This window comes from Lepidochelys olivacea, assembly GCF_965140295.1.
Source record: "Lepidochelys olivacea isolate rLepOli2 genome assembly, chromosome: 6".
NCBI classification, from domain to species: Eukaryota; Metazoa; Chordata; order Testudines; family Cheloniidae; genus Lepidochelys; species Lepidochelys olivacea.
The window spans coordinates 65,644,338-65,670,766 of NC_140416.1; the positions used below are offsets into that span (position 1 = coordinate 65,644,338).

The following is a 26,429-nucleotide window of genomic DNA, read 5'->3' on the forward strand; positions in this document are numbered from 1 at the left end:
TCTTGCATGTTGACTTGGGAGGACCAGTGAGGCAATATTCTCAGCCCCTGAAGAACAAATGCTTTTTATTGCTGAAGAATCCCTCCAGCTGATTAGTGGTGTTGACAGGCTCTGAAGGGAGTAAAAAAAAATAATAGGCCTGAAAGAATAGACTGAGGGGAAAATGGTGGGATCCTTGCCATTAATTAAGAAATTAATAGCACACAGTACAACGTGGCACCCACGAGGACTTTAAAAATGTAGTCTCGTGTAATAGTCAGTGCTCCTAACTCTTAAAAAGTCACTGTTGATTATGCAAGCCAATAAAAAATGCCTGCAAAATGTCATACTATTAAATGCCTGATGTTTCATTTTCTTTTCTTCCCAAGTCTCATGACCGTTTGCAAGTCTATGGAGGACACACAGATATGATCATGTGTATGACTATTCATAAGAGCATGGTAACTCTCCTCCTTTCATTGATCTAAAATAGAAAGTCTTGTTTGTTAGCTGATGATAGTGTTGATTTCAGATTTTATTGATATCACTGGTAGATGATTTAATTATTTTAACTTCCCTTATTCTGCTAGAGAGAGGACCATTTAAAATGGTAGTCAAAAGAATAATAATAATTAATGAATAATAAAGAAAAGCTGTTTATATACCAGCTAAATACAGTAATGTAGCAATTCTGGAAAGTCGTTCATATGCTATATTGTGTTGGCAAAATTGAGCTGTTGGATTGCTAATATTGTAACATAATTTCATGACTATAGCTCTCTATCAGCCAGACATAAGGCATTAATTTCATCTTCATAGTGTGCATCGTTACTATAATCAGAACAGTTCAAGAATTACTGAGGGTTTTAATACTTTAAGTGTGTCTGTCCTGTTTCCGGCATTTTCTCTAGCAGCTATATGACTAGACTTGGTTTGACTGAGTGAAGTCCTACTATTTCCAATTTTCAGGACCATACTTTCAAATTAACACATGTGAAGTGCATGAACATTTTTTAACTGACTTAGGTATACAAATACCATGATGCACATGCAGGTTAGGGTTTATAGTATACACAAAGATCTGAGTACTTGCCTGCTTAAGCTGGACACCTTTAAAAACTCTTGTGAATGTGCAGTTGAAAACTTGTTCCTGAACTTTGATAAAATGAGAGTTAAAATGGGAAGTGCTTAATATTTCTGATTTTCAAATTTGTAATAAAAGAGTGAAGTGTAGGAAAACTGGGAACCAGTGCACTATGGGAAATGCATTTTTTTTTCTGAGCCCCGCTTCTCATGGGGCTGAAGTTGAGATTTAACTGTGCCCAAGCTGTGTGATTGTAGTCCAAGATTTATGCTGTACCATATTTCTGAGGTGCTTTAGGCATCTAGACACAAGTGAAGCTTCAGTGAAGTGTACTATACAATGGACATTCTCTCACTCTTCTGTATCTGTTTGAACACTAGGGTATAGTCCCTTCCCTGCAGCAGATAGATAATTGGTATCTTCTGATAGTGGAAATAAACTGACGCGTTATTTCTTATCAGCTATCTGTTAGCTTTGTATTTCTCCAACACTACAAATTGAACCATTAGACATCAGTTTACTGTTGTTTATTAGAGCTCAGGAACCGCATACTTCTAGATGGTCTATAAACCAGTTAGATACAGACCATTTACAGACCAAGTCCTGGAAATGTCTTTAAGGGACTCCGTCAGGTTGAAGAATAATTTTTTAATTTACCTGTTAATAAGACTACTAAAATTGAAAGGGTTTTTACAATCTAATTTACACTACAAACAGCAAAAAAAAAAAAAAAAAATGTTTTGCATTTAGTTTGTATATGGAAATAGGAGAGTTAATTTCTCATTCTGGTTCTCTACGTGTTTCAGGGGTGCAGCAGAGTTTCTGAATCAAAACTCTTTCAATGACTGTTCAAATAACTATTTTTAAATCTTAAATTTTGGATCTAAGAAGTGTTTCAAAATTGGAAGCCTTAAGTGCATAGGCTTTCCACTTCATATGTTTCATACTTGATCTTTTTGCCTGTTATTTCTTTAAAAACACATCTTTATTATTTTTTTCTCTTTCATAATTTTTTCTTCACAGATCTACACTGGGTGCTACGATGGCAGCGTCCAAGCTGTGCGGCTTAACCTGATGCAGAATTACCGTTGCTGGGTAAGGAACAAAGCATTTCTAGTTTTCAGTTCTTTATCCTTCTTTATTATAGTTTCTAGACCAATCTCCTGTGTCTGGACAGAAATCAAGGGATGGAACAGATTCATTTTCATGATTTTTTTTAGAGCATCCTTTCCGTTTAGCCAGTCACACATCTTTTAAGCTCCACTGTGAAAATAGTTTAACCTCTGGGAGCAGCTGCCTTGCCAGGAACCCTGTAGTAGATGGCAGGTGCTCTGTTTTGAGGTAGATAAGTGATTGATTGTTTTTAAAAATCTTTCTCTTATTGCCTGTTTCAAGCTGAGTGTGTGGCACGTACCAACTTCTGAAACAAAAAGCTTTTACTGCACCCACTGTACACAGAAACAGTTGCACTAATACTAGTCTTGCATCAAAATCTTTTTTTTCTTTAAAAACAAAAACCTCTTACCTCCTGTTTTTCTGGCTCACTAGATATTTCCAGCTGCACAATGACGTTGTTTCCGATGAATTTTCGTGCTGGAAAGTTTAATGGCTGTAAAGCTCCATTGAGAGCCCATTTGTTCTAGACTTAGCTTAACTAGAAAAGACAACACAGGGCCTTATGCTACTGTTGCACCAAATTTCACTCCTCCCTAAAACTGGTGCTGATGGAATCATAGAATCATAATGTTCGAAGGGACAGCAAGAGTCATCTCATCTAAACCCCTGCCAAGATGTTGTTGCGGCTAAACCATTCACCCTCCTTTTGAAAACCTCCAGTTAAGAAGCTTCCACAACCTCCCGAAGCAGTTTGGAGACATGGGCTCAGTAGTTTGATATGAGGAAGGATGAAGTGTGGAGGCAGTGTGTGAAAGAAACTCTTTTTGGTGGAATATTATTGGGCAGCAGGGATGAAAGCATTATCTCACTTCTTTCTCTTCCCCTCCTCCCTCACCTCGCCCCCACGGCTTATTACGATACACTCTCCCACCAGTGGCATGGATGTTCACTGATATTTGGAGTTGTGGACCACCTGAAACAACACTTGCTGACAGATCACACCAATCCACATTTTCAGACCCTAAAATGTCGCTGGAAGAACTGCGATGCCTTCTTCACTTCCAGGAAAGGTTCCAAGCAGGTATGTGATGAAGAAATTGGATTTGCATGGTGGTCTGGTGAAAAGCGGAGTAAGAAAGTATACAGGATGATAGAATCTTCAATATAAAGTACAGACTATGTTACCATAATTTGGACTTCTTTATTTTCCATGTAGAACCCTACTAATGGTCAAATCCTGCTAGCCTCAGTCATGCAGATAGTTTAATTGAATTCAGTAAAAATATTTATTTAAGTAAGTTCAGCAGGACTTGACCCTCAATATACAATTCCCAGTGCAGCCTTAGTCTATTCTGAGACACCTGGTCATTTTGAAACAGTGTAAAATAAGACACACAATTTGTTGTCAATAGTGCCTACAATGTGATTGGCATTTTCCAAACATTAAAGAAGCCACTGTGCTTGTGCTGAGGAATGGAAATTGGCTTTGTAAAGAAAAACTTAACTGTTGCCTTTTTAACTGAGTTTTTATTCCATGATTTGCATCTTTTAAGTAGAAAATAATATTTTTTTCCTGGATGTTGTTTTTTCTCAACTTTTGGGAAGCATTCCTTCTTTGAACAGACCTAAAACGAACGTGGCTGGTTTTGTTGAACAAATTAAATATAGATGATGCAAAGAGATTTCTGAGTTGGTGTTAGCACAGCTGGGAGAACTGTGGTTTTCATTGGACAGAATGAGAAAAAGGGAGTATGAGAGCCTGATGTTACCTGGATTAAAGTATAAAGGAAGATCTGCCATGCTTAGCAATAAAACTATTTTGATTCTAGGCACTTTAAGCTGTTAGAGTCTGCTGCCTGTTTGTTGAATGCTATAAAAAGTAACAATGAAGAGAGGTTTGTTTGAGGACTGAAAAGCAGAACTGAAGTCTCTCATTGATCTTCTAAAATCTATATACAGTAAAAACAGCCCACCAGGAGCAAATCTCAAAAATTCTAGATTAAACTGTAGTTTGAAGATGAGAAGGAATATATAATCATAGGGCCAGACTTTACCACCTTCCTCACTTCTTTTTTTTTTAGGATGGGATTATTCACTGAACTGCATACCATTCAACATAAGCAGGGGTGGCAGAATGTAACGCAAATTAGTTGTATGAAAACTGATAATAGCTGGACGTCCTTTGAGATTACTGATGTACTTTTTATATTTTATACTTCAGAAAAGGGAAGGGAATTGGCCTCTAAAAGTATTCATGGTAAGGCTATGTTTTAGTCATGGGTATTTTTAGTAAAAGTCATGGACAGGTAACACGCAGTTAACAAAAATTTACGGCCTGTGATCTGTCCATGACTTTTACTATATACCCCTGACTAAAATGGGGCGAGGGGGGGGCCGCACGCTGCGGGTGCTGGGGAATGGGACAGGGATGCTGTGGATGCTTGGGGGGCAGGGGGGGTGACGCGCTGTGCGGGGGGAGGAGGTGGGGGGTGGTGGGACTGGGACAGCTTCCCTAGCGGGCTCCTGGGAAGCAGCGGGCTCCAGCTTCTAACTCCACCTGCTGCTTTTGCTCTGCCCTAAACCCTAGTTCTGCATCTTCCATTGGCTGGGAACCGCAGCCAATGGGAGCTGCGGGGGCAGCACAAAGAGCTAGGAGCTGACAGAGGGGAGTTCCTGTCCCCCTTCCGGGGAGCCTTGAGCCCCCACACACACCTAAACTCCTGCTGCTGGGGGTCGAAGGGCCCAAGACTGCCCCAGCAATGGCCAGTGCAACTGGCAGCTCCTAGGCCAACCTCACAGGCCACTGCAGAAGTCACAGAATCCATGACCTCCGTGACAAACGCCTAGCCTTATTCATGGCTATCAAGTTGTGCATGTAACTAGTATTTGTAATCATGTGATCTTACCAATTACCCTCATTCTCCTTCCACTGTTCTTCTTCCCCCATTCCCACCTACTGTTTATGTTCCCTTGTTGCATTTTTAATTCTACTATAAGCTCTTTGGGGCTGGAATCATGTCTCCTACATATTTTTACTCCTGGGGGGATTCTGCGCCAAAAAATAAAAATTCTGTGAAATTCTGCATACTTTATATGTCAAAATAATGCAATATAATCACACCAGTTTCAATTGTTTTGGTAATTTATTTAAACTACAATACAGAAAAATCACAATAACTATTCAGCATTTCCTAAACACATGAAAGTTAAGTTACAGACACTTGGTAACTAATACCCTGCATTCCAGTTATAATCCTGGATTTTCATTTAAATTACATTACAGAACGCCAAACAGCAACAAAAAAAAGTAGAATGTCATTTTAAATTGCTCAGACTTCCACACATGAAAGTCATACAGTTTTCCTAGTCATTGTCTTGGACTTGGCTGGGTACTTTGGGAAGTGCTTCGTTCTGATTGTCCTGACCTTTTATTGACTGTTAGGTAAATGTTTTATTTGCCCTCAGTCCTTTTTTTTTTTTTTTTTTTAAATGGATAAGTAAAACAAATCCTGAGCTGTAAATCTAACCCCATTGTGCCACTTTGGCACAGGAAAAAAGTGAAAAAGCACATAGATCTTCTTAGCAGGTTCCCTTTACTGTCATTTATAATAAGGCTCCTTTACATCACTCTGGCTATGTAAAAAGAAAAGGAGGACTTGTGGCACCTTAGAGACTAACAAATTTATCTGAGCATAAGCTTTCGTGAGCTACAGTTTGTGAGCTGTAGCTCACGAAAGCTTATGCTCAGATAAATTTGTTAGTCTCTAAGGTGCCACAAGTCCTCCTTTTCTTTTTTGCGGATACAGACTAACACAGCTGCTACTCTGAAATCTGGCTATGTAGGGAACCTAAAACTTTCACAGGTTTTATGCTCCTAGGGGAAATGACTGAGAATGGGAACAGTTAACTAATAATAGCAACATTAACAACATATAACCTTAACAGACTGCTACATTTCTGCCTCAGAGAATGAGATCAATTAACCATCCACAGCAACTTTAACAATGTTACTAAGTACACAGTCAGGCAGCTAGTGCATCAAAGAATGAATCCCTTAACTCAGGCAGGACTGCTACATTTGTGCCTCTAGCCTGCCTCATGCATAATAAAAAGACTTACCCTTCCACACCAGTGAGCTGCAGTAGCAAGGGAGAGAGACAGTGTCTGTCTCTCTCTCTCTCATTGACATGCATGTATGCCCAGCCCCACCTCCGATGCTGATCATGCAGGCATGCACACCCAGTCCCCCGCCCCGGTCTCTGAGGCTGCTCCAGGCACACTGGAACAGACATGCTGCTGGGGAAGAGGCGCGCGTCACCTGGCAGATTTTTTTTGCATTTTTCTGCACAGGGAGCACAGAAAAATGTGAGCCATATGAATTCTGCATCCCCGCAGGGGCGCAGAATCCCCCCCAAGTTATATTTATACAGTGCCTAGCAAGTGACCTTCTCCCTCAATATAGAATCCCAGGGAAGATGATAAATAAGACAAAGCTGATCCCTACAGTATATAACTAGACACTTCCATTCCCGCTGGTGACTGTAGTCAGAATTGTGATAGTTACAATTAAGTTTAAATTAGCAGTTGCTCGCAGCATTCTATTAATTTCCCCCTAAATAGTATGGACAGGGATTATCTGAGAACCTTACTCGTTAAGTTTTCTATAAACACCCCCTGGATTTTATAATGCTGTTCTACCATAGTTCTCTTGATCAGGGTTTTTTGATCCAGTGTGAACAGAGGAAGCGATTGAAGCCAATTAGCAACAACTATGTTTAAAGTTGTCAAGGTTCCTCCCCCACTCTGAACTCTAGGGTACAGATGTGGGGACCTGCATGAAAACCTCCTAAGCTTACTTTTACCAGCTTAGGTTAAAACTTCCCCAAGGTACAGATTAATTTTATCCTTTGTCCTTGGAATAACCACTGCCACCACCAAACTCTAACTGGGTTTACTGGGAAACGTAGTTTGGACACGTCTTTCCCCCCAAAACCTTCCCAACCCTTGCACCCCACTTCCTGGGAAAGGTTTGGTAAAAATCCTCACCAATTTGCATAGGTGACCACAGACCCAAACCCTTGGATCTGAGAACAATGAAAAAGCATTCAGTTTTCTTACAAGAAGACTTTTAATAGAAATAGAAGTAAATAGGAGTAAAGGAATCACCCCTGTAAAATCAGGATGGTAGGTACCTTACAGGGTAATTAAATTCAAAACATAGAGAATCCCTCTAGGCAAAACCTTAAGTTACAAAAAAGACACACAGACAGAAATAGTCATTCTATTCAGCACAATTCTTTTCTCAGCCATTTAAAGAAATCCTCATCTAACGCATACCTAGCTAGATTACTTACTAAAAGTTCTAAGACTCCATTCCTGTTCTATCCCCAGCAAAGCAGCATACCAACAGACACAGACCCTTTGTTTCTCTCCCTCCTCTCAGCTTTTGAAAGTATCTTGTCTCTTCATTGGTCCGTTTGGTCTGGTGCCAGCGAGGTTACCTTTAGCTTCTTAACCCTTTACAGGTGAGAGGATTTTTCCTCTGGCCAGGAGGGATTTTAAAGGGGTTTACCCTTCCCTTTATATTTATGACAAAAGTGCAGTTGCCTTTCCTTTTTCCCTTGCCCTTTCTTGGTTTATAAAATAAGTTATAGCTGCAAATGGTCCTGTTTGGTTTATTTAAAAAAAAAAAAAGAGGGGTGAGGAGGACTTTAGGATCAGTTTCTGAGACCTGCTGTTATCATGAGAGAGCTCTTATGAGTTGCCATTCATAAGAGAGAGACTCCTGAAGATCCAGGGAAACTGGCCTGCAGTGGCAAATTGAATCCCAGTTATAGCATTGGGTGTTGCACAGATTTAAGAAAACTCTATTCAAACTGAGAAATGAGGCTGTACCTCTTCAGTGCTATAAATGGTATCCTAAAGCACTGACTCTGGCGATCTTAGAAGAAATGCATCCTTTCTGGGATGGGAGCTTGTGTTTTTTTTTCTTGATTTGAATTGTGTTGGAGATGGGATGCTTTATATTGTACATATTCATGTCTTGCTTGCTAGGCACCTTGATATGGATTATAGGGTGTTAATGTCTTCTGCAAGCCAGTGATTTCTTAATGTGTTCAGAATGCTGTGCACTGGGGCTTCTAGAACTCTTTGCACTAGTTCTTTTAATGACTTGTTCTCTGTTCCTCTCCCTCCAGGATGCTGCAGGACACATTGAAAGACATGCCAAGGATGACAGCAGAATCGACTCATGAAGCTTTTCACCTCCCATATTGGGAAGTAATTTTATACATCAGAACTATTCCATACATCATTCTCCTCTTGCCCTGTCCTCTTTCCTCCTCCTTTTCCTCCTCGGAGTGGAAAAAGGGAGTGGGGCCTAACTCTCTTTTACAGAGACTGCATGTGCCATGCAACTCTGTAGAAATGGGAGCGGCCCATTAACACTCAGACCAAACTGTGTCCAGTTTTTTGTCCAGTTTTTATTCATCAGAAGACACTATGAGCATCCCCTCTTGTCTGCCCATTTGAAGAAGTGCATTCTGTGCATCTAAGATTGGGCATTCAGAGGGATACTCTGACTGAGATAAAACTAGGTGCCAGCGTTCATTAACTCACCTTCAAATGTGCAGGGTTTTAACCAAGGCGAGTAGTGTTCAACTGTTTCATGTTGTATGCAAATCCCACACATACTTTCATTTTTTAGCCAATTTTAATAAAATATTTCTAACAACAAGGACACAAGTTCCACAGAGAGTTATCACTGAATTTCCATTGCAAATTTTGGCTGTCCTCAGAAAACTTTATAGTATTTTAATGGGAAACTAGAATGAAGTGGTTCTTTTTTTAATGTTAACTGCAATTTATGCTTTGACGTTTTGAATATTCTTTGTGTAAAGGTTGCTCTGATCGGTAAAATGCACAGTGACTTCACAGGATTTCACTGTCCTGCACACTACAGTCTCGAAGGAGATTTGTGATGAGGGCAGATGCTTTTTTGAGAGGTGTTCCAGCCGCAAAGCAGCCTGACTTCTTCCTTCATACACGCACTTCGTGATCTCTAACAAATTAAAAGACTAGAGACCTTAGTGCAAGACGGTACAGAGAATAATGCCAGCTTTGTATTTTGCATTTTGACAACCACTACTGTCTTGATACAACACCAGAGCTGGATTCCTGATTTTTGGTAATTTATTTTGGCAGATTTCATAACTTACTTCAGTTGAGATCTTGCATAGAATTTTGTTGACTGGCACTGCAATCCTGTCTTTTCATGGAAAGTCAGTTTACTGAGCAGACGCACAGGCGCCACGCGTCTGAACGCCGCCATTTTGGTGTTGCTCTGTTGCAAGTGTAAACTGACTTTATTTGCATCAGCTTTGCAATCACTGGAGTTTATCATGGAAGCGTGCAACAAAGAGAGCTGCTGGGTGTGGAGCAGGATTTTAGAGTCCAAGGATCTCAAGCAGAAGCTGAGGGTACCAAGTGCATATCATCTGTAGAAGACTTCATTCTACGAATGCTTTTAAGATACTGCAAACTGCCATAGAGGGAAGGCCATGCTTGTTGTTTCTAGTGGTCTGATTTGCTCCTTACTTATTCCTGAGGAGGACTGAAATCTCATTTGTCCAGCAGGAACTGCAAAATAGAAAAGGCTGTTTGTGGGATTGGTCTCTCCCTGCCCCCTCCTCCCCCTCCCACCCCAATACCTTCTAGGTCATGAGACTAAGTGAAGGTAGCAAAGGGTGATCTTCCCTCCCTTTTAATAATACCAGCTCATTACAGGAAAGTAAGAGTTCTCACTAGATGTGCAAAGAAGGCAAAAAGAAACCTAGTGGCAGAAACTGCTTTTTTCATAGGCAAGTCCAGAACCTGAGCATATTCAAAGAGGTTGAATATGCTCAGAGTTTCATCTGGTGTCTCTTCAGTTACTGAGGTCAAGGCTTAAATATTCCTAATGCAGATTAATGTAATGTTATAGCCTTGCTTTTTGGTGACGGAGAAACCTTTTTTGTCCACCGAATTGATTGAGGAAAGCCCGCCACATACTCTGTCCTGCTACTAAATCAAAGACTTCACTTCATTGAATCTCTGAAGATCATCCTTTTATGTTGTCTGACAGAGGGGTGAAAAATCTCTGTAGTTACACAAAATCAATATTTTTCTTGTCTCTTTAACTTTAGCAATGGAATAAAGTGCTCACTTTATTTCCTGAGCTGTAGGAGTCCTCATGGTTCAAAGACTTGTAAAGAAATAGGTTCTTAATGTATTGATAAGTTTTTCCTTTGTGAAAAGACTTCTCCAAAGAAAAGCAGAGAATTGCACTGGGGGCCTTGATGTTTTTGCTGTGGCCTATGGATGGAGTACTTTAAGTGCCAGTCTAATTCAAGGAGCTCTCTGAGCAGTAATTTTTGTGTGCGTGCAGTGGGATTTTTTGGCAACTCCTTTCACAGTGAAAGCAGTTCAGACTGGTGAAAATCTTAAAACACAAGGGTGTGGAAGGCTTACAAAGCACCTCCTAAATCACTGACTTTCACACAAAAGGAAGGGGGCATGCAAAGGTGTGGAAGAAACTGAATTTTTTAGGATATTCGTAGCAGAATGTGATTTGAAGTGAAGGTACAGAGCCATGTGTATTAAGGACAGGCTTGTGGAGTGCAGTGTTTGTACCATTCTGAGGACTGGTGTGTGCATGCATTTTGTTACTTTTCCATGTGGTACTTTGCATTTTTTCCCAATTTCTTTAATATGTTGGGAGACTGTCGATGACTGTTCACAAGAATGTGTGAATGTTTTTTCACTATATTAAGTGTTGCAAGGCATGCAGTTCTCACACTTTTCATTTGTGTTCCTGACTACTTATAAGGGTGTGTGTGCGGGGGGAGGGGGGGTTCTTTTTTTTAAATTTTAGTTGGATGAGAGTGAACAAAGGTTTCCAACTCTTTTTTTTTTTTTTTTTTCATTTCAAGACACCTTAAATCTTTTCTTTGGTTAACCTTTTTAAACTATCCTCCCAATGTAATTGGAATTGATGAAATGTAGCCTTCTATTATGCCAGAAAGAGAGAACTAACTGTGGTTCCCATCTGGGTGCCTATGTTTGGTAGCTTACAAAGAAACAGATGTCGATTTAAATATTAGAATTAGTGGTGGTCAGGGGAAATTATATAGGTGGATAAGCTTTAAAAAAGTTTTAGCAGCATATTCATAAATTGTCTGTATGGGGTTCAGAGAAAAAGGTTACACCATTTTGCTGCATCACAGCAAATTTCCATGAGAGAGCCCTAAGCCACAAAGCTATCATGAAGATCTGAACTTTCCCAAAGTTGAGGGGTATTTGGATATGGGGTTCAGTTTTGTGTCCATCTGTATTATCTACTTTCCTACCTGTTCAACTGGAAATCTGGGCGGATTGAATGTAATGACCACTTCGTTCTTCTAGGCACTAAGAAAATTGCAGGGACAGTAGTTGATAAATTAATTTTTCATTAGGGCTTTAAATTTAAAATCTGAGTTTATTAGGCAAATTTGGTCTGTCCCCCCCCAACCCACACAGGAGTCTGACATCTGGCATCCCTCCACTCAAAGGAAGGAGTAGATCTCTCTAGGAAAGCAACACTACACATCTGAAGCAGCAAGACTGTTTTTATTTGGCTTTTCTTGAAAGGAAAGAGTTAAAAAATAAAGTAACTAGAGGAAAGTGGGGCTTTATTTTTATTTTTTCATATATATTGGCTAAGGGCTGTGTATGGTGTATAACTAAAATATGATGGTCTTGCTGGAGTGCATAGTACCATTTCCCTTCTCTCAACACCCCCCTTCCCTCCCTCCCCCCGCCCAACAATACTGATATTTTGCTTATGCCATGACGATGTTTAGTGGGTGTAAGTGCTCAGAACATGATCATGTTGTGGTAACATCGGAAATATCTTATGTATCACAGAAGATAATCTTTCAGGAAATCTTTCCATTGTATATCTCTTTTAAAAAAAAATTAAATTAAAAAAAAGACGAATCTGGGAATTCCACATTTGCCTATTCCACCTCCAATCACAAGAAGGAGGGAATAAATGGAGTAGCTCTAAAAAGTGTTATGTTCTAGCTATATCCCAGATTACAACTTCTTTGTTCTCAGAAAACAGCAATTGAGTTGGTTGGTAGATTATCAATGTTATTGCTTTTCAGTCATCTTTTCCCCTCCCAATCGCAGGGCTTTAATGGAAGAAATGGTAGCTAGTTGATGGTTTAGTGTTTCTCACCTCCACCCCCCAAGATGCCTTAATTACTGAGCTGTGGTCAGCAAGGGCCATTTTGGAGGTAATGGGGGATTTTTCCACCCATGGCAAAATAAAATCTTTTCAATTCATCGATAGAAAAATGCATTAAATACCCCAGCTTCTGTTTGCTTTCTTGTGACGAGTGTTTAGAATGCAGACTTCAAAAATGCGTGGTCAAAATATAAGATGATAAATGGAATTCTTTGTCAAAGCCTGTTGTTAAACACCACAAGTTTGGCTGCAAGGTTTTCTGTGCATATTTGCAGACCTTCACACTGCAACACTACTGGATCAAAATAAACAAAGAACAACAACGAAACATAAATGCAAATCAAGTTCTAGCAAACACTGGATTCCTGTGGATAAATATGTGGTCATGACAGGATGACTTCCCTTTTGTAACTAAACACAAATACAAGATGAAATTTCAGATGTTTTCAGGTACGTATGGTACTATTACCTGGAGATTCTCTAGATAGTCCCAAATTGTAGAATATGCAAGAAAGATTATTGAAATTGTTTGTTATTGTTTGTAAAATATTTATTAGTAAAAATAAAGAGCAAACTGTGTAGGTAAAGTGGTTTTTTTAATATGTGCCTGCCAGCTTCTCCAACTTCATTTTGTTACAAATATTAAACCTAATCTTTGGAAGAATGAAAGTGGGATAAACCAATGTGGCTTTTAAGTATTTCATAAGTAAAGCTGTGTGGATCATGTGCACAGAATGACTTGGCCTTTCCTCTTTCATTTTGGTGCAAAGCTGTGAACATATTAATGGAACTTTATAAGCAAAACCAAAAGAAAAAAATAAAAGTTCTTTATACTAAGATGTTCTGTCTGTCAGCTTAATTCTTCATTCTGAATGGAATTTAATTCCTTCATTGGATAATTTAGAATGATTTAATCTATCCACTGTGATAACTCTCATATGGAATGAGCAGAAAGTGTAACATTCATGTCTGCTTCCAATTGGGAATTAAAGGCTGTGGACTGACCACTGGACTGGAATCCAGATACCCTTGTGTTCTGGCCTGCCTTCCTAGAGTTGCCATGTCACCTTAGGCAAGTTACTTAACCTTTCTCTAATATTGAAGTACCTCATGTGGATGGTGAGGATTCGTAAATGTTCTTACAGCAGTTTGAACATAAAGGCCAACATTTTCAAACCTGGGTGCCTAAAGTTAGGTTTGTAACTAGATAGGCACCGACATATTTTTTTCCAGTGGCGCTGAATGGTAAAATTCAGACCCTGAGAAGCAATCATTTGTCATTTAGAAGCATGAAAAACAAACTTAAATGAGACTAACTGCATTGCGTGGAAACTGCATCAAAAAGACCCAAACAAACCAGTCTTTGAATGCCATGGTAGAGGTGTATTTGGCTGAATGATGTGGAGAAATCATTCATGCCCATGAAAATCAGACTGATCTCCAGAAGCCCCTAAATTGGAAGTTGGACTAACACACATTCCTCCAACATGCACCTCTTTCTGCTCTTGCATATTGTGGCACTATTATTTTGAGAATCCTGCTATATCAAGGCAGCATGTGGTGCAATAAGGAGTGTGACTGCCTGAAACATGCCTGGCTTAATATCTAGTTATTTAGAGTCTCTAATTTCTTCTTAGGAGTAATTCTAAGGGAGTAAATTGCTTGCATGGCACATCTCAGTATTATTTTCATAACTTAAAATATTTTTCAGTGTCTGAGAATATCAGAAGCTTAACATTCTTCTCCCCCCCTGCCCTCCCCCGGAACCTCTGCCATGGTTGAATGCACACCACATTTTTGGGCTAATTCTATTAAAATGTTCTGGTGGCTCTGTTCTGCTGTATCCAAGAGTTCATGATTTGTTCATGAATACTGATACCACATCACATAAACGGACACTGTAATCATGACAAAGCCTAATGTCTTGTTTTTTCTCTGTTTTGCTCCATCTATGTGTTCTGGAGACTTTATATGTTGACTTTAAAGGGTTAATTTACAGATGCCTTTAAGTCAGAGGGAAATCAATATAAAAACCCAACATGTTTGTCATATAAGTAGCCTCAAGGCATCCTGTGTACAGCATAATTAAGCACTTTCCAGTCTTTCATTTTGCCTCTTCATTCCTGCAAAAAAGACAACGAATCAAACCACAAGCACAAGTATTTATTAGAGTGCATAAGTTAGAACTCTTTTAGAACTGAACTGCACCAAATTCTTTTTTTCCCAAAATAGTCACATTTAATGAAGACACCTAGGAACCTCTTAGTTTATAAATGGACTTGGAGTCACCTTCCAAGATCAACAAACGGTAAAAGTGGGTTTTAGGGTTGCAAAGAAGTAGTTTCTCTTTTAAAATCTCCATCTTGGGCATACTGTCAATCACAGAAGCCTCTCACTTAGCTGATTCCAGTAGTAGCTATGCACATAGCTAATCCTAATGTTTCTGGCCTTTCATCTCTTTGGAGAAAGGAGTTTGAGGTTTCTGATAAGCTTGCTTTTTCTCTCTGTTTAACTTAAACCCACAAGCCAATGCAAATGGGAGGCGGTGGGGGACACACCTCAAGACAACAGAGTAAGTTGATGCTAAGTAATTGACAAATTGCCCTTTTTAAAAGAGCTTCAAATCATGGAAGCTCCTTTCCATCTGACAACTCAGTGCTAAGACTAAGGCTGCTTTATAAACTGTAGTACAGATCCAAAGCTAACGCTCTAGGCCGGTATGAGGAACAAACAGTTGATACTGTAGAGTTCTAGATTAATACTAGTATGTCAGATAAAACTTACATTCACAGACTGACTTTTGTAAAAACAACGTTGAGACTGTAAAAGACCAGAAGTTGCTTGAATTAAAGTGCAGTTTTGTAAGCTTAAAAGCTGAAGGGTGCAGTTTCCATGTGAGATGGGAGCTAGGCAAACTTGCAATTAGTTGCTGGACTCAGTTCCACTGATAGCGTTATCTCAGGCTGTTGAGGAAGGGTTTAAAATAATACAATGGTACACAATGGGGCAATGTATAAAATAACAGGAAGTACTCCCTTGTTTGTGGAGTAGAAGGGTGTGTCTGTTCTAGAGAGTCGTAAGGCATCTTAGTCATAAATCACAAGGTATTTACAGGTGAGATTTTCAGAAGAGATTAAGGGAGTTAGTCACTCAGTTCCCATTGAAAATGGAGGGGAGTTAAACTCATATTTTGTTGGTGCCTCATTTAATTGTCTTGTTTTCACACAAGGTACATCTACGCTTCCAAAAAAAAGGGGGGGGGGGCGGGGAGACTGTGGTGTTAACCTAGATTATCTACATGGGTTAAAATAGCAGTGAAGACACAGCAATGCACCTTTTAACTCAGGTGAGCAGCTGGAGTTGAGCCCCAGGCTACCCCACTGCCTTGAATTTGAGCTGCTAACTCAAGTTAAAAGCCACACGGCAGTGTCTTCACTGCTGTTTTAATCCATGTAGATCGTCCATGTTAAGAAAACATTTATTTATTCACATTCTATTGCATTGTAGACATATCCATAATGTCTTCATTACTTTTGTTCTTGTACAACATCAACACTGGCCCACTGAGACATGATATGAAAAATACTAGATGGTTCAGCACATGGAAAAACCAGGATGAGTGTGATTTATGGTTGGGTACACTGTTGTAAAGAAGCAGCCCTAGCAATGCTGAAACCAGAATTAGAACAGAGGAACTGAAGAGTGAGAAGATGGCAGTGGTGCCTATGAGTCACAGTTTAGCTACAGCTGTCGTCCTGCATAAGGACTAACTGTTGATTTGGAATTATAGCTATGGAGAGGTAGGGAAAATATTTTCCCTATGCCAGTGTAGTATTGGAAAGGCATGTGCATTGTGTGGGGAGTGACTGAGGGTAACCTTACCATGCCATTGATGACCAAAGGTCAGCATTTTTAAGTTAAACCTTTGTTGCAAAACTAAAATACCAGGGGGGCATTAATATATTAGTTTTTAGGTAGTGAGCTCCAGTCACTTTGCTAAAGGGTATGGCCACCTATTTTTATATTGTGCCTTCTTCGAGTTTAGCATTGGAACGTGCAAGTTGCCTTAGGTAACCATTGTTCTTTGCTCTTTGGCTCCTAGCAGGGGAGGCAGCTGTGTTGGGAAGTCCTTCATATTCTGAGGTAAACGTGGCTGGTTGCTTCCAACAGAAGTCCTGAGCGTTGTGGACAGCGTTCATGCACAAGGAAAGGGAGGCCAGGTTGATTTAAGCATACATGGTGAGCTGCAGCCACTGAAAGAAGAGTGAAAGTTAAGTAGCAACAGAAGTGATTTCAACGTGACTGGAGAACAGTAGACCATTGCCATTCTCATCAGTCACGCAACAAAACTCAGAACTGATGATACTTCAGTTACTGCCAGGTCTTGTTTCTATGAACTGTAACATGAAACTGCTCAGAGATACCCCCACATTTTAAAATAAGAATTTCGATGATTATGACTTTGGCATGGTCTGCAGAATCTCTCTTGTGGTTGGTGGTGATTATAGCCTAGTTCCTCTTCACACCAAGATTCGCTCTCAGCAATTGCCCTTTCATGGGTATGGCCCTCTCCTGACTCTGCCCCACTAGCCAGCCATCTAATAATGTTCAGATAGTTCATCATTACACATAGTTGAAGTAGCCCCCGTCCTTTCACTTTTTATCCACATATCTGCTGTTCCTTTGGGACTGGCTGCTTTTCCCCCATGTGGTGTTCCCAAGGCCAGCTGCTTATATGGAACTGCAACAAGAATTTTGTGATGTAAATGCACAGATGGGAAGGCAAAGGAGTTAACTGGTTTTCTAGCTCCCTTACAACAGCTGAATTTCTAGCAGTGTGGACAGGGATTTGGTAACTCACACCACCACCACCACCACCCCCTCCCAAAAATGCCAATTTGAGGTGAGGAGAGCATTCTTTGGAGCCTGACTCCTTCCCCTAAACATGCCCTGTGATAGCAACCACTTCTAGAAGGGCTCATAAATACATGAATTCCAAATAATAGTGGGACTAGATTTAGGCCCATGCCCCAGAGAATCATGCTTATATCTGGCCCATTTGGCTGGACCCTCATTACATAGCAGTTTCTGATCCCCACTAGGCCCATCTGTCTCCCCAGGAACCCAAAAGAGAGGAAGACAAATGCATTTTAGATGGTTCTATGGTGATATCAAGACTGGGAATGAGAGATTACAGTTGCACACAGTATGCTGGTGACTTCCAAAACCAAGAGTAGAGTGCATCCCCCACCTCCTTCCCCTCACAATTTAAATCAAAAACAGGGTTATAAAATGAAGTAGTGTAAATGGGATATATTTATAGGTAGGTAGCCGCTTTCAACCCCAAAATAATTCATAAAAGGTATAGAAGACAGCTGGAGCCACTGAAATGCAGCCATTCCTGGAGCTGGAGGATAGCCGCCTGCTAACACTCACTACATCACCATGGAGAGGACGTTGGCTAAGGAGGTTCTTTCCGACTGTGGGGCCTATTTCCAGTCCTCCCTCCGTTCATGCGTCCGGGCGGAGTTCCTCTGGGCAGCATCCGCTGGCTCCCTTGACACCTTCAAGGAGCAGTGGGCGCTGTCCAGGGTTCTCCGCTCGGTGTCCCCCTTCGATTCCCTTTGTTTGACCCTTTGACCTTCACACTTGCCCGGTTACATTTTTGGTTGTCCCCCATAATTACTTGAGTTCCTAGACCTTGTGGATCCTCCCCTAAGGCAGGAGAAGCGTCTTTTAGCAATGGGCAGACTTGTGCCCTCCTGGTTCCCGGTACCCAATAGGAACGCTCACTATGTTATGCAGCATTGTGGGCAGTGGCAATGGTCTGAATTTTGTCCCATGCTACTTGCTCACACACCTCTCTTAATGCAAAGTCTCAGTGGATCCCTATTTTTTTTTTTTTAATCTTACCCAAATGACTTGCATGGAGTAAGAACGCATGGACCTCACTTTACATACCATTAAAGGATGAAGGGCTAAATTCACCCTGCCACCATCTGAGACAGTAATTATTGGGAGTCTATGTGTTTCAAGCCAGAAGCTTAAACTGAAACCATGCTGTCAGGCAGGCTCTTAAAAGTCCTTAGAGTAACTGCACTATAACTTTTTTTGACCTACTCTACATAAAGGTGTAACAGTTAACTGTCCTGGGATAAAATAAAACTTAAGGCTGTTTAAATGTATACACTTAGATGAAGAAGAGCTGTCATAGGCAAAGCTTCTCTGCCACATTTTTTTCTTCTGTATCTAGTTAAATCCTTGATAGGGTCTAACCTTTCATTTTGCCTCCACTCCAGGGTATACACTGTAAAAAGATATATCAGAGCTTTGTAACCATAGTACAATAAGCCTCACCTGAGATGTAAGGTGATAAACATTGCAGGTTTAGCCACCTTTCTCACCCTTCCTTGTTCCTTGGATATATTTCCATTTTCTCTCCAAGTCATTTAAGACAGCGGACACATATTAAACTATGGAACACCGAGCCTGTCAGCTGAACTTTTTAAAAGTACATATGCCATAAAGGTGAGGGCTTATTTGAGAACTAGGGAGAGGCACTACCTTAGGGTAGGAGTAGGAGATTATTGTCCAAAATATTTTAAATGGTGTTTTTAGTTTTAAATTGTTTCATAAATTTCTAAAGTTCTTGGATGCACTTTAAATGACAAATTGTAAGAGATTTGGGTTGCAATCTGATTGTCTAATTTAGCTTATCCATCAAATGGTTTTATATTGCCATACGTCACTGTGTATCTGAGCATCTTCCAAATAAAATTGATAGCAGTAGCAAACTCTCGAGCAGACGTTATGGAGTCTCTTATCTTACCATTTAGACAGTAATGTTAGCTTAACTCTGACAAGACTCCCTTAAGCGTAAGGGTGACAAAGAGTAAGAACAAAATTGATCAACCTGACCGTAACCCAAGAAAAATACCTGAGTAAAATTATTTACCTCCAAGACGTTGAGTTTAATGATACCATCTCCATCTTTATCAAAGGCGTGGAATGCCCCTAAGGAAAGATAAATCAATACAAAGTACATACAATTACTATGGACAAAGTGAAGACCATCCTGTGTATAACAAACCAACTACAGTCCCAATCTGTTGTATAGAATTGTGCTGATAGTTATTCAGCTACTGGGCTTGTTAAGTGTCCCTGCTTTGTTGTTCCTCAGCTGTAGTCAACAAGGCACAGTTACTTATTTTCTTTTAGAGCACAAGCTATCGTGAGCTACAGCTCACTTCATCGGGTGCATTCAGTGGAAAATACAGTTGGCAGATTTATATACATAGAGAACATGAAACAATGGGTGTTACCATACACACTGTAACCAGAGTGATCATTTAAGGTGACAGGTTTCAGAGTAGCAGCCGTGTTAATCTGTATTCACAAAAAGAAAAGGAGTACTTGTGGCACCTTAGAGACTAACCAATTTATTTGAGCATAAGCTTTCATGAGCTAATGCATCGGACGAAGTGAGCTGTAGCTCACGAAAGCTTATGCTCAAATAAATTGGTTAGTCTCTAAGGTGCCACAAGTACTCCTTTTCTTTTTGCGAATACAGACTAACAAGGCTGTTACTCTGAAACCTGTCATTATGTAAGGCACTGAATTTAGCCGTATGAAGTGGAAATCTATCAACTTCATGAAAAAACTCATACAGATACAGACAGACATCATCTTCCTTTCCAAATGCAAACAGATAGACATCGTACCAAAAGGACTGAAGGTAAAAAATCCATTACAACCTACATACCACACAGACTATGCTGACAGCTTGTGCCACACGCTCTCAAAGAAACTGCGGAATCACCTGATCAACATCCTCTACAGCAAACAGGGAAAGATTAAGAATGAGCTCTCAAAAATGGATACTCTCATAAAAAACCAACCTTCCACACAAACTTCCTCGTGGCTGGACTTTACAAAAACTAGACAAGCCATTTACAACACACACTTTCCTTTTTCTTTTGTAGAGAAGCACACTAAACTATCTAAACTACTACATGTCACAAGGGGCCACAACAATGGTTCCCTTAACCCACCCAGCAATATTGTTAATCTATCCAACTATACTCTTAGCCCAGCAGAAGAATCTGTCCTATTTCGGAGCCTCTCCTTCTGCCCCTCCACCCCCACGAACATGATACAGTTCTGTGGTGACCTAGAATCCTATTTTCGACGTCTCCGACTCAAGGAATATTTCCAACACACCTCTGAACAGCATACTAACCCACAGAGACCTTCCTACCAAGACTACAAAAAGAAGGATTCTGGGTGGACTCCTCCTGAAGGTCGAAACAACAGACTGGACTTCTACATAGAGTGCTTCCACCGACGTGCATGGGCTGAAATTGTGGAAAAGCAGCATCGCTTGCCCCATAACCTCAGCCGTACAGAACACAATGCCATCCACAGCCTCAGAAACAACTCTGACATCATAATCAAAAAGGCTGACAAAGAAGGTGCTGTCATCATCATGAATAGGTCGGAATATGAACAAGAGGCTTCTGGGCAACTCTCCAACACCACTTTCTACAAGCCATAACCCTCCGATCCCACTGAGGGTTACCAAAAGAAACTACAGCATTTGCTCAAGAAACTCCCTGAAAAAGCACAAGAACAAATCCACACAGACACACCGCTGGAACCCCGACCTGAGGTATTCTATCTGCTACCCAAGATCCATAAACCTGGAAATCCTGGATGCCCCATCATCTCAGGCATTGACCCTGACAGCAGGATTGTCTGGCTATATAGACTCCCTCCTCAGGCCCTACGCTACCAGCACTCCCAGCTATCTTCGAGACACTACTGACTTCCTATGGAAACTACAATCCATTGGTGATCTTTCTGAAAACACCATCCTGGCCACTATGGATGTAGAAGCCCTCTACACCAACATTCCACACAAAGATGGACTACAAGCCGTCAGGAACAGTATCCCCAGTAATGTCACGACAAACCTGGTGGCTGAACTTTTGTGACTTTGTCCTCACCCATAACTATTTCACATTTGGGGACAATGTATACCTTCAAATCAGCAGCACTGCTATGGGTACCTGCATGGCCCCACAGTATGCCAACATTTTTATGGCTGACTTAGAACAATACTTCCTCAGCTCTCGTCCCCTAATGCCCCTACTCTACTTGCGCTACATTGATGACATCATCATCATCTGGACCCATGGAAAAGAATCCCTTGAGGAATTCCACCATGATTTCAACAATTTCCATCCCACCATCAACCTCAGCCTGGACCAGTCCACACAAGAGATCCACTTCCTGGACACTACGGTGCTAATAAGCGATGGTCACATAAACACCGCCCTATACCGGAAACCTACTGACCGCTATTCCTATCTACATGCCTCCAGCTTTCACCCAGACCACACCACATGATCCATTTTCTACAACCAAACTCTACGATACAACTGCATTTGCTCCAACCCCTCAGCCCTGGTCTACACTAGGACTTTAGGTCGAATTTAGCAGCATTAAATCAATGTAAACCTGCACCCGTCCACACGATGAAGCCCTTTATTTCGACTTAAAGGGCTCTTAAAATCGATTTCCTTACTCCACCCCTGACAAGTGGATTAGCGCTTAAATCGGCCTTGCCGCCTCGAATTTGGGGTACTGTGGATACAATTCGATGGTATTGGCCTCCGGGAGCTATCCCAGAGTGCTCCATTGTGACCGCTCTGGACAGCACTCTCAACTCAGATGCACTGGCCAGGTAGACAGGAAAAGAACCGCGAACTTTTGAATCTCATTTCCTGTTTGGCCAGCGTGGCAAGCTGCAGGTGACCATGCAGAGCTCATCAGCAGAGGTGACCATGATGGAGTCCCAGAATCGCAAACGAGCTCCAGCATGGACCGAACGGGAGGTACGGGATCTGATCGCTGTATGGGGAGAGGAATCCGTGCTATCAGAACTCCGTTCCAGTTTTCGAAATGCCAAAACCTTTGTCAAAATCTCCCTGGGCATGAAGGACAGAGGCCATAACAGGGACCCGAAGCAGTGCCGCGTGAAACTGAAGGAGCTGAGGCAAGCCTACCAGAAAACCAGAGAGGCGAACGGCCACTCCGGGTCAGAGCCCCAAACGTGCCACTTCTATGATGAGCTGCATGCCATTTTAGGGGGTTCAGCCACCACTACCCCAGCCGTGTTGTTTGACTCCTTCAATGGAGATGGAGGCAATACGGAAGCAGGTTTTGGGGACGAAGAAGATGAGGAGGAGGAGGAGGAGGAGGTTGTAGATAGCTCACAGCAAGCAAGCGGAGAAACTGGTTTTCCCGACACCCAGGAACTGTTTCTCACCCTGGACCTGGAGTCAGTACCCCCCGAACCCACCCAAGGCTGCCTCCTGGACCCAGCAGGCGGAGAAGGGACCTCTGGTGAGTGTACCTTTTAAAATACTATACATGGTTTAAAAGCAAGCATGTGAAAGGATTACTTTGCCCTGGCATTCGCGGCTCTCCTGGATGTACTCCCAAAGCCTTTGCAAAAGGTTTCTGGGGAGGGCAGCCTTATTGCGTCCTTCATGGTAGGACACTTTACCACTCCAGGCTAGTAACATGTACTCGGGAATCATTGTACAACAAAGCATTTCAGTGTATGTTTGCTGGCGTTTAAACAACATCCGTTCTTTATCTCTCTGTGTTATCCTCAGGAGAGTGAGATATAATTCATGGTCACCTGGTTGAAATAGACTGCTTTTCTTCAGGGGACACTCAGAGGAACCCATTCCTGCTGGGCTGTTTGCCTGTGGCTAAACAGAAATGTTTCCCGCTGTTAGCCACAGGGAGGGGGGAGGGTTGAGGGGGTAGCCATGCAGTGGGGGGAGGCAAAATGCGACCTTGTAACGAAAGCACATGTGCTATGTATGTAATGTTAACAGCAAGTTTACCCTGAAAGAGTGTAGCCACTGTTTTATAAAATGTCTTTTTAAATACCGCTGTCCCTTTTTTTTCTCCACCAGCTGCATGTGTTTCAATGATCACAGGATCTTCTCCTTCCCAGAGGCTAGTGAAGATTAGAAAGAAAAAAAAAATGCACTCGTGATGAAATGTTCTCCAAGCTCATGCTGTCCTCCCACACTGACAGAGCACAGACGAATGTGTGGAGGCAAATAATGTCAGAGTGCAGGAAAGCACAAAATGACCGGGAGGAGAGGTGGCGGGCTGAAGACAGGGCTGAAGCTCAAATGTGGCGGCAGCGTGGTGAGAGGAGGCAGGATTCAATGCTCAGGCTGCTGGAGGACCAAACCAATATGCTCCAGTGTATGGTTGAGCTGCAGCAAAGGCAGCTGGAGCACAGACTCCCACTACAGCCCCTGTGTAACCAACCGCCCTCCTCCCCAAGTTCCATAGCCTCCTCACCCAGACGCCCAAGAACGCGGTGGGGGGGCCACTGGCCAACCAGCCACTCCGCCACAGAGGATTGCCCCCCAAAAAAAGAAGGCTGGCATTCAATAAATTTTAAAGTTGTAAACTTTTAAAGTGCTGTGTGGCATTTTCCTTCCCTCCTCCACCACCCCTCCTGGGCTACCTTGGTAGTCATCCCCCTATTTGTGTGATGAATGAATAAAGAATGCATGAATGTGAAGCAACAATGACTTTATTGCCTCTGCAAGCAGTGATCGGAGGGAGGAGGGGATGGTGGTTAGCTTACAGGGAAGTAGAGTGAACCAAGGGGCGGGGGGTTTCATCAAGGAGAAACAAACAGAACTTTCACACCGTAGCCTGGCCAGTCATGAAACTGGTTTTCAAAGCTTCTCTGATGCGTACCATGCCCTCCTGTGCTCTTCTAACTGCCCTGGTGTCTGGCTGCGCGTAACCAGCAACCAGGTGATTTGCCTCAACCTCCCACCCCGCCATAAACGTCTCCCCCTTACTCTCACAGATATTGTGGAGCACACAGTAATAACAGTGGGAATATTGGTTTCGCTGAGGTCTAAACGAGTCAGTAAACTGCGCCAGCGCGCCTTTAAACGTCCAAATGCACATTCTACCACCATTCTGCACTTGCTCAGCCTGTAGTTGAACAGCTCCTGACTACTGTCCAGGCTGCCTGTGTACGGCTTCATGAGCCATGGCATTAAGGGGTAGGCTGGGTCCTCAAGGATACATATAGGCATTTCAACATCCCCAACAGTTATTTTCTGGTCTGGGAATAAAGGCCCTTCCTGCAGCTTTTGAAACAGACCAGAGTTCCTGAAGATGCGAGCGTCATGTACCTTTCCCGGCCATCCCACGTTGATGTTGGTGAAACGTCCCTTGTGATCCACCAGAGCTTGCAGCACTATCGAAAAGTACCCCTTGCGGTTTATGTACTCGGCGGCTTGGTGCTCCGGTGCCAAGATAGGGATACGGGTTCCGTCTATGGCCCCACCACAGTTAGGGAAGCCCATTACAGCAAAGCCATCCACTATGACCTGCACATTTCCCAGGGTCACTACCCTTGATATCAGCAGATCTTTGATTGCGTGGGCTACTTGCATCACAGCAGCCCCAACAGTAGATTTGCCCACTCCAAATTGATTCCCAACTGACCGGTAGCTGTCTGGCGTTGCAAGTTTCCACAGGGCTATCGCCACTCACTTCTCAACTGTGAGGGCTGCTCTCATCTTGGTATTCATGCGCCTCAGGGCAGGGGAAAGCAAGTCACAAAGTTCCATGAAAGTGTCCTTACGCATGCGAAAGTTTCGCAGCCACTGGGAATCGTCTCAGACCTGCAACGCTATGCGGTCCCACCAGTCTGTGCTTGTTTCCCGAGCCCAGAATCGGCGTTCCACAGCATGAACCTGCCCCATTAGCACCATGATGCATGCATTGGCAGGGCCCATGCTTTCAGAGAAATCTGTGTCCATGTCCTGATCACTCACGTGACCGCGCTGACGTCGCCTCCTTGCCCGGTATCGCTTTGCCAGGTTCTGGTGCTGCATATACTGCTGGATAATGCGTGTGGTGTTTAATGTGCTCCTAATTGCCAAAGTGAGCTGAGCGGCCTCCATGCTTGCCTTGGTATGGCGTCCGCACAGAAAAAAGGCGCGGAACGATTGTCTGCTGTTGCTCTGAATGAGGGAGGAGCGACTGACGACACGGCTTATAGGGTTGGCTTCAGGGAGCTAAAATCAACAAAGGGGATGGCTTTACATCAAGGAGTATTTCAGGCAGGACTTCACGGAGGGTTCCAATAAGAAATGGTGCACCTAAATTATTGTTCTTATTGGAACAAGGAGGTTAGCCTGGCCTCTGATTGATACATGGCTAGATTTACCTCGCTGCATCTTCTCTGTGAGTGACTGCAGTGTGACCTAGAGGAATGAGTCCCCTAGACAGGGGAGGGGGGAAGCAAATGAGTACAAAACAAATCTGGTCTATTTCTTGTTTTGATCCACTCCATCTATCTTTTACATCTTTGGCTGGCAGCAGACGGTGCAGAAGGACTGCATGTCATCCACATCTCATGGCTGCTCGGCAGAAGATGGTACAGTAGGACTGCTAGCCATCCTCATCTCTTGCCTGCCCGGCAGAAGATGGTACAATATGACTGCTAGCAATCCGTATCGGCTGCCTGCTCACCATAAGACGGTTCAATAGGACTGACTGCAGGACTAAAGAGAATGACCTGGTCAAGTCACTCCAAATTTAGTCTCTGCGCCCATGTCTGTCCAGGCGCTCCCAGCCGACGTGGCCAGGAGCACCTCGGACACGACGAGGACGGCTACCAGTCGTACTGCACCGTCTGCTGCCACAAGGCAATGGGTTGCTGCTACTGTGTAGCAATGCCGTACCGCGTCTGCCAGCACCCAGGAGACATACGGTGACAGTTACCTGAGCGGGCTCCATGATATGCCGTGGTATATCTGCCGTGGTATGGTGTCTGAACAGGAAACTCAGGAAAAAAGGCGCAAAACGATTGTCTGCCCTTGCTTTCACGGAGGGAGGGAGGGAAGGGGGGCCTGATGA

The 26,429-nt window shown here is 42.4% G+C and overlaps 2 protein-coding genes across 4 annotated transcripts in view; one reads left to right on the forward strand and one right to left on the reverse strand.

The window, feature by feature from the left end:
• Window positions 1-13,285, forward strand: part of ZNF106 (zinc finger protein 106) — a 79,369-nt gene extending 66,084 nt beyond the window's left edge. For all 3 annotated transcript variants that reach the window (XM_084632588.1, XM_084632590.1, XM_084632589.1), the window contains 4 exons: window positions 369-440; window positions 2,087-2,158; window positions 3,114-3,260; window positions 8,377-13,285. In XM_084632588.1, the coding sequence (XP_084488714.1) occupies window positions 369-440; window positions 2,087-2,158; window positions 3,114-3,260; window positions 8,377-8,433 (348 nt within the window). In that variant the 3' untranslated portion in view covers window positions 8,434-13,285. The remainder of the gene's footprint in view (window positions 1-368; window positions 441-2,086; window positions 2,159-3,113; window positions 3,261-8,376) is intronic.
• A 1,321-nt stretch (window positions 13,286-14,606) lies between these two features.
• The window catches only part of CAPN3 (calpain 3), a 73,419-nt gene continuing 61,596 nt past the window's right edge, over window positions 14,607-26,429 (reverse strand). Inside the window, exons 23-24 of the mRNA XM_084632591.1 lie at window positions 19,402-19,460; window positions 14,607-16,699 (exon numbers count right to left, since the gene is read on the reverse strand). Of these exons, the coding sequence (XP_084488717.1) occupies window positions 16,673-16,699; window positions 19,402-19,460 (86 nt within the window). The 3' untranslated portion in view covers window positions 14,607-16,672. The remainder of the gene's footprint in view (window positions 16,700-19,401; window positions 19,461-26,429) is intronic.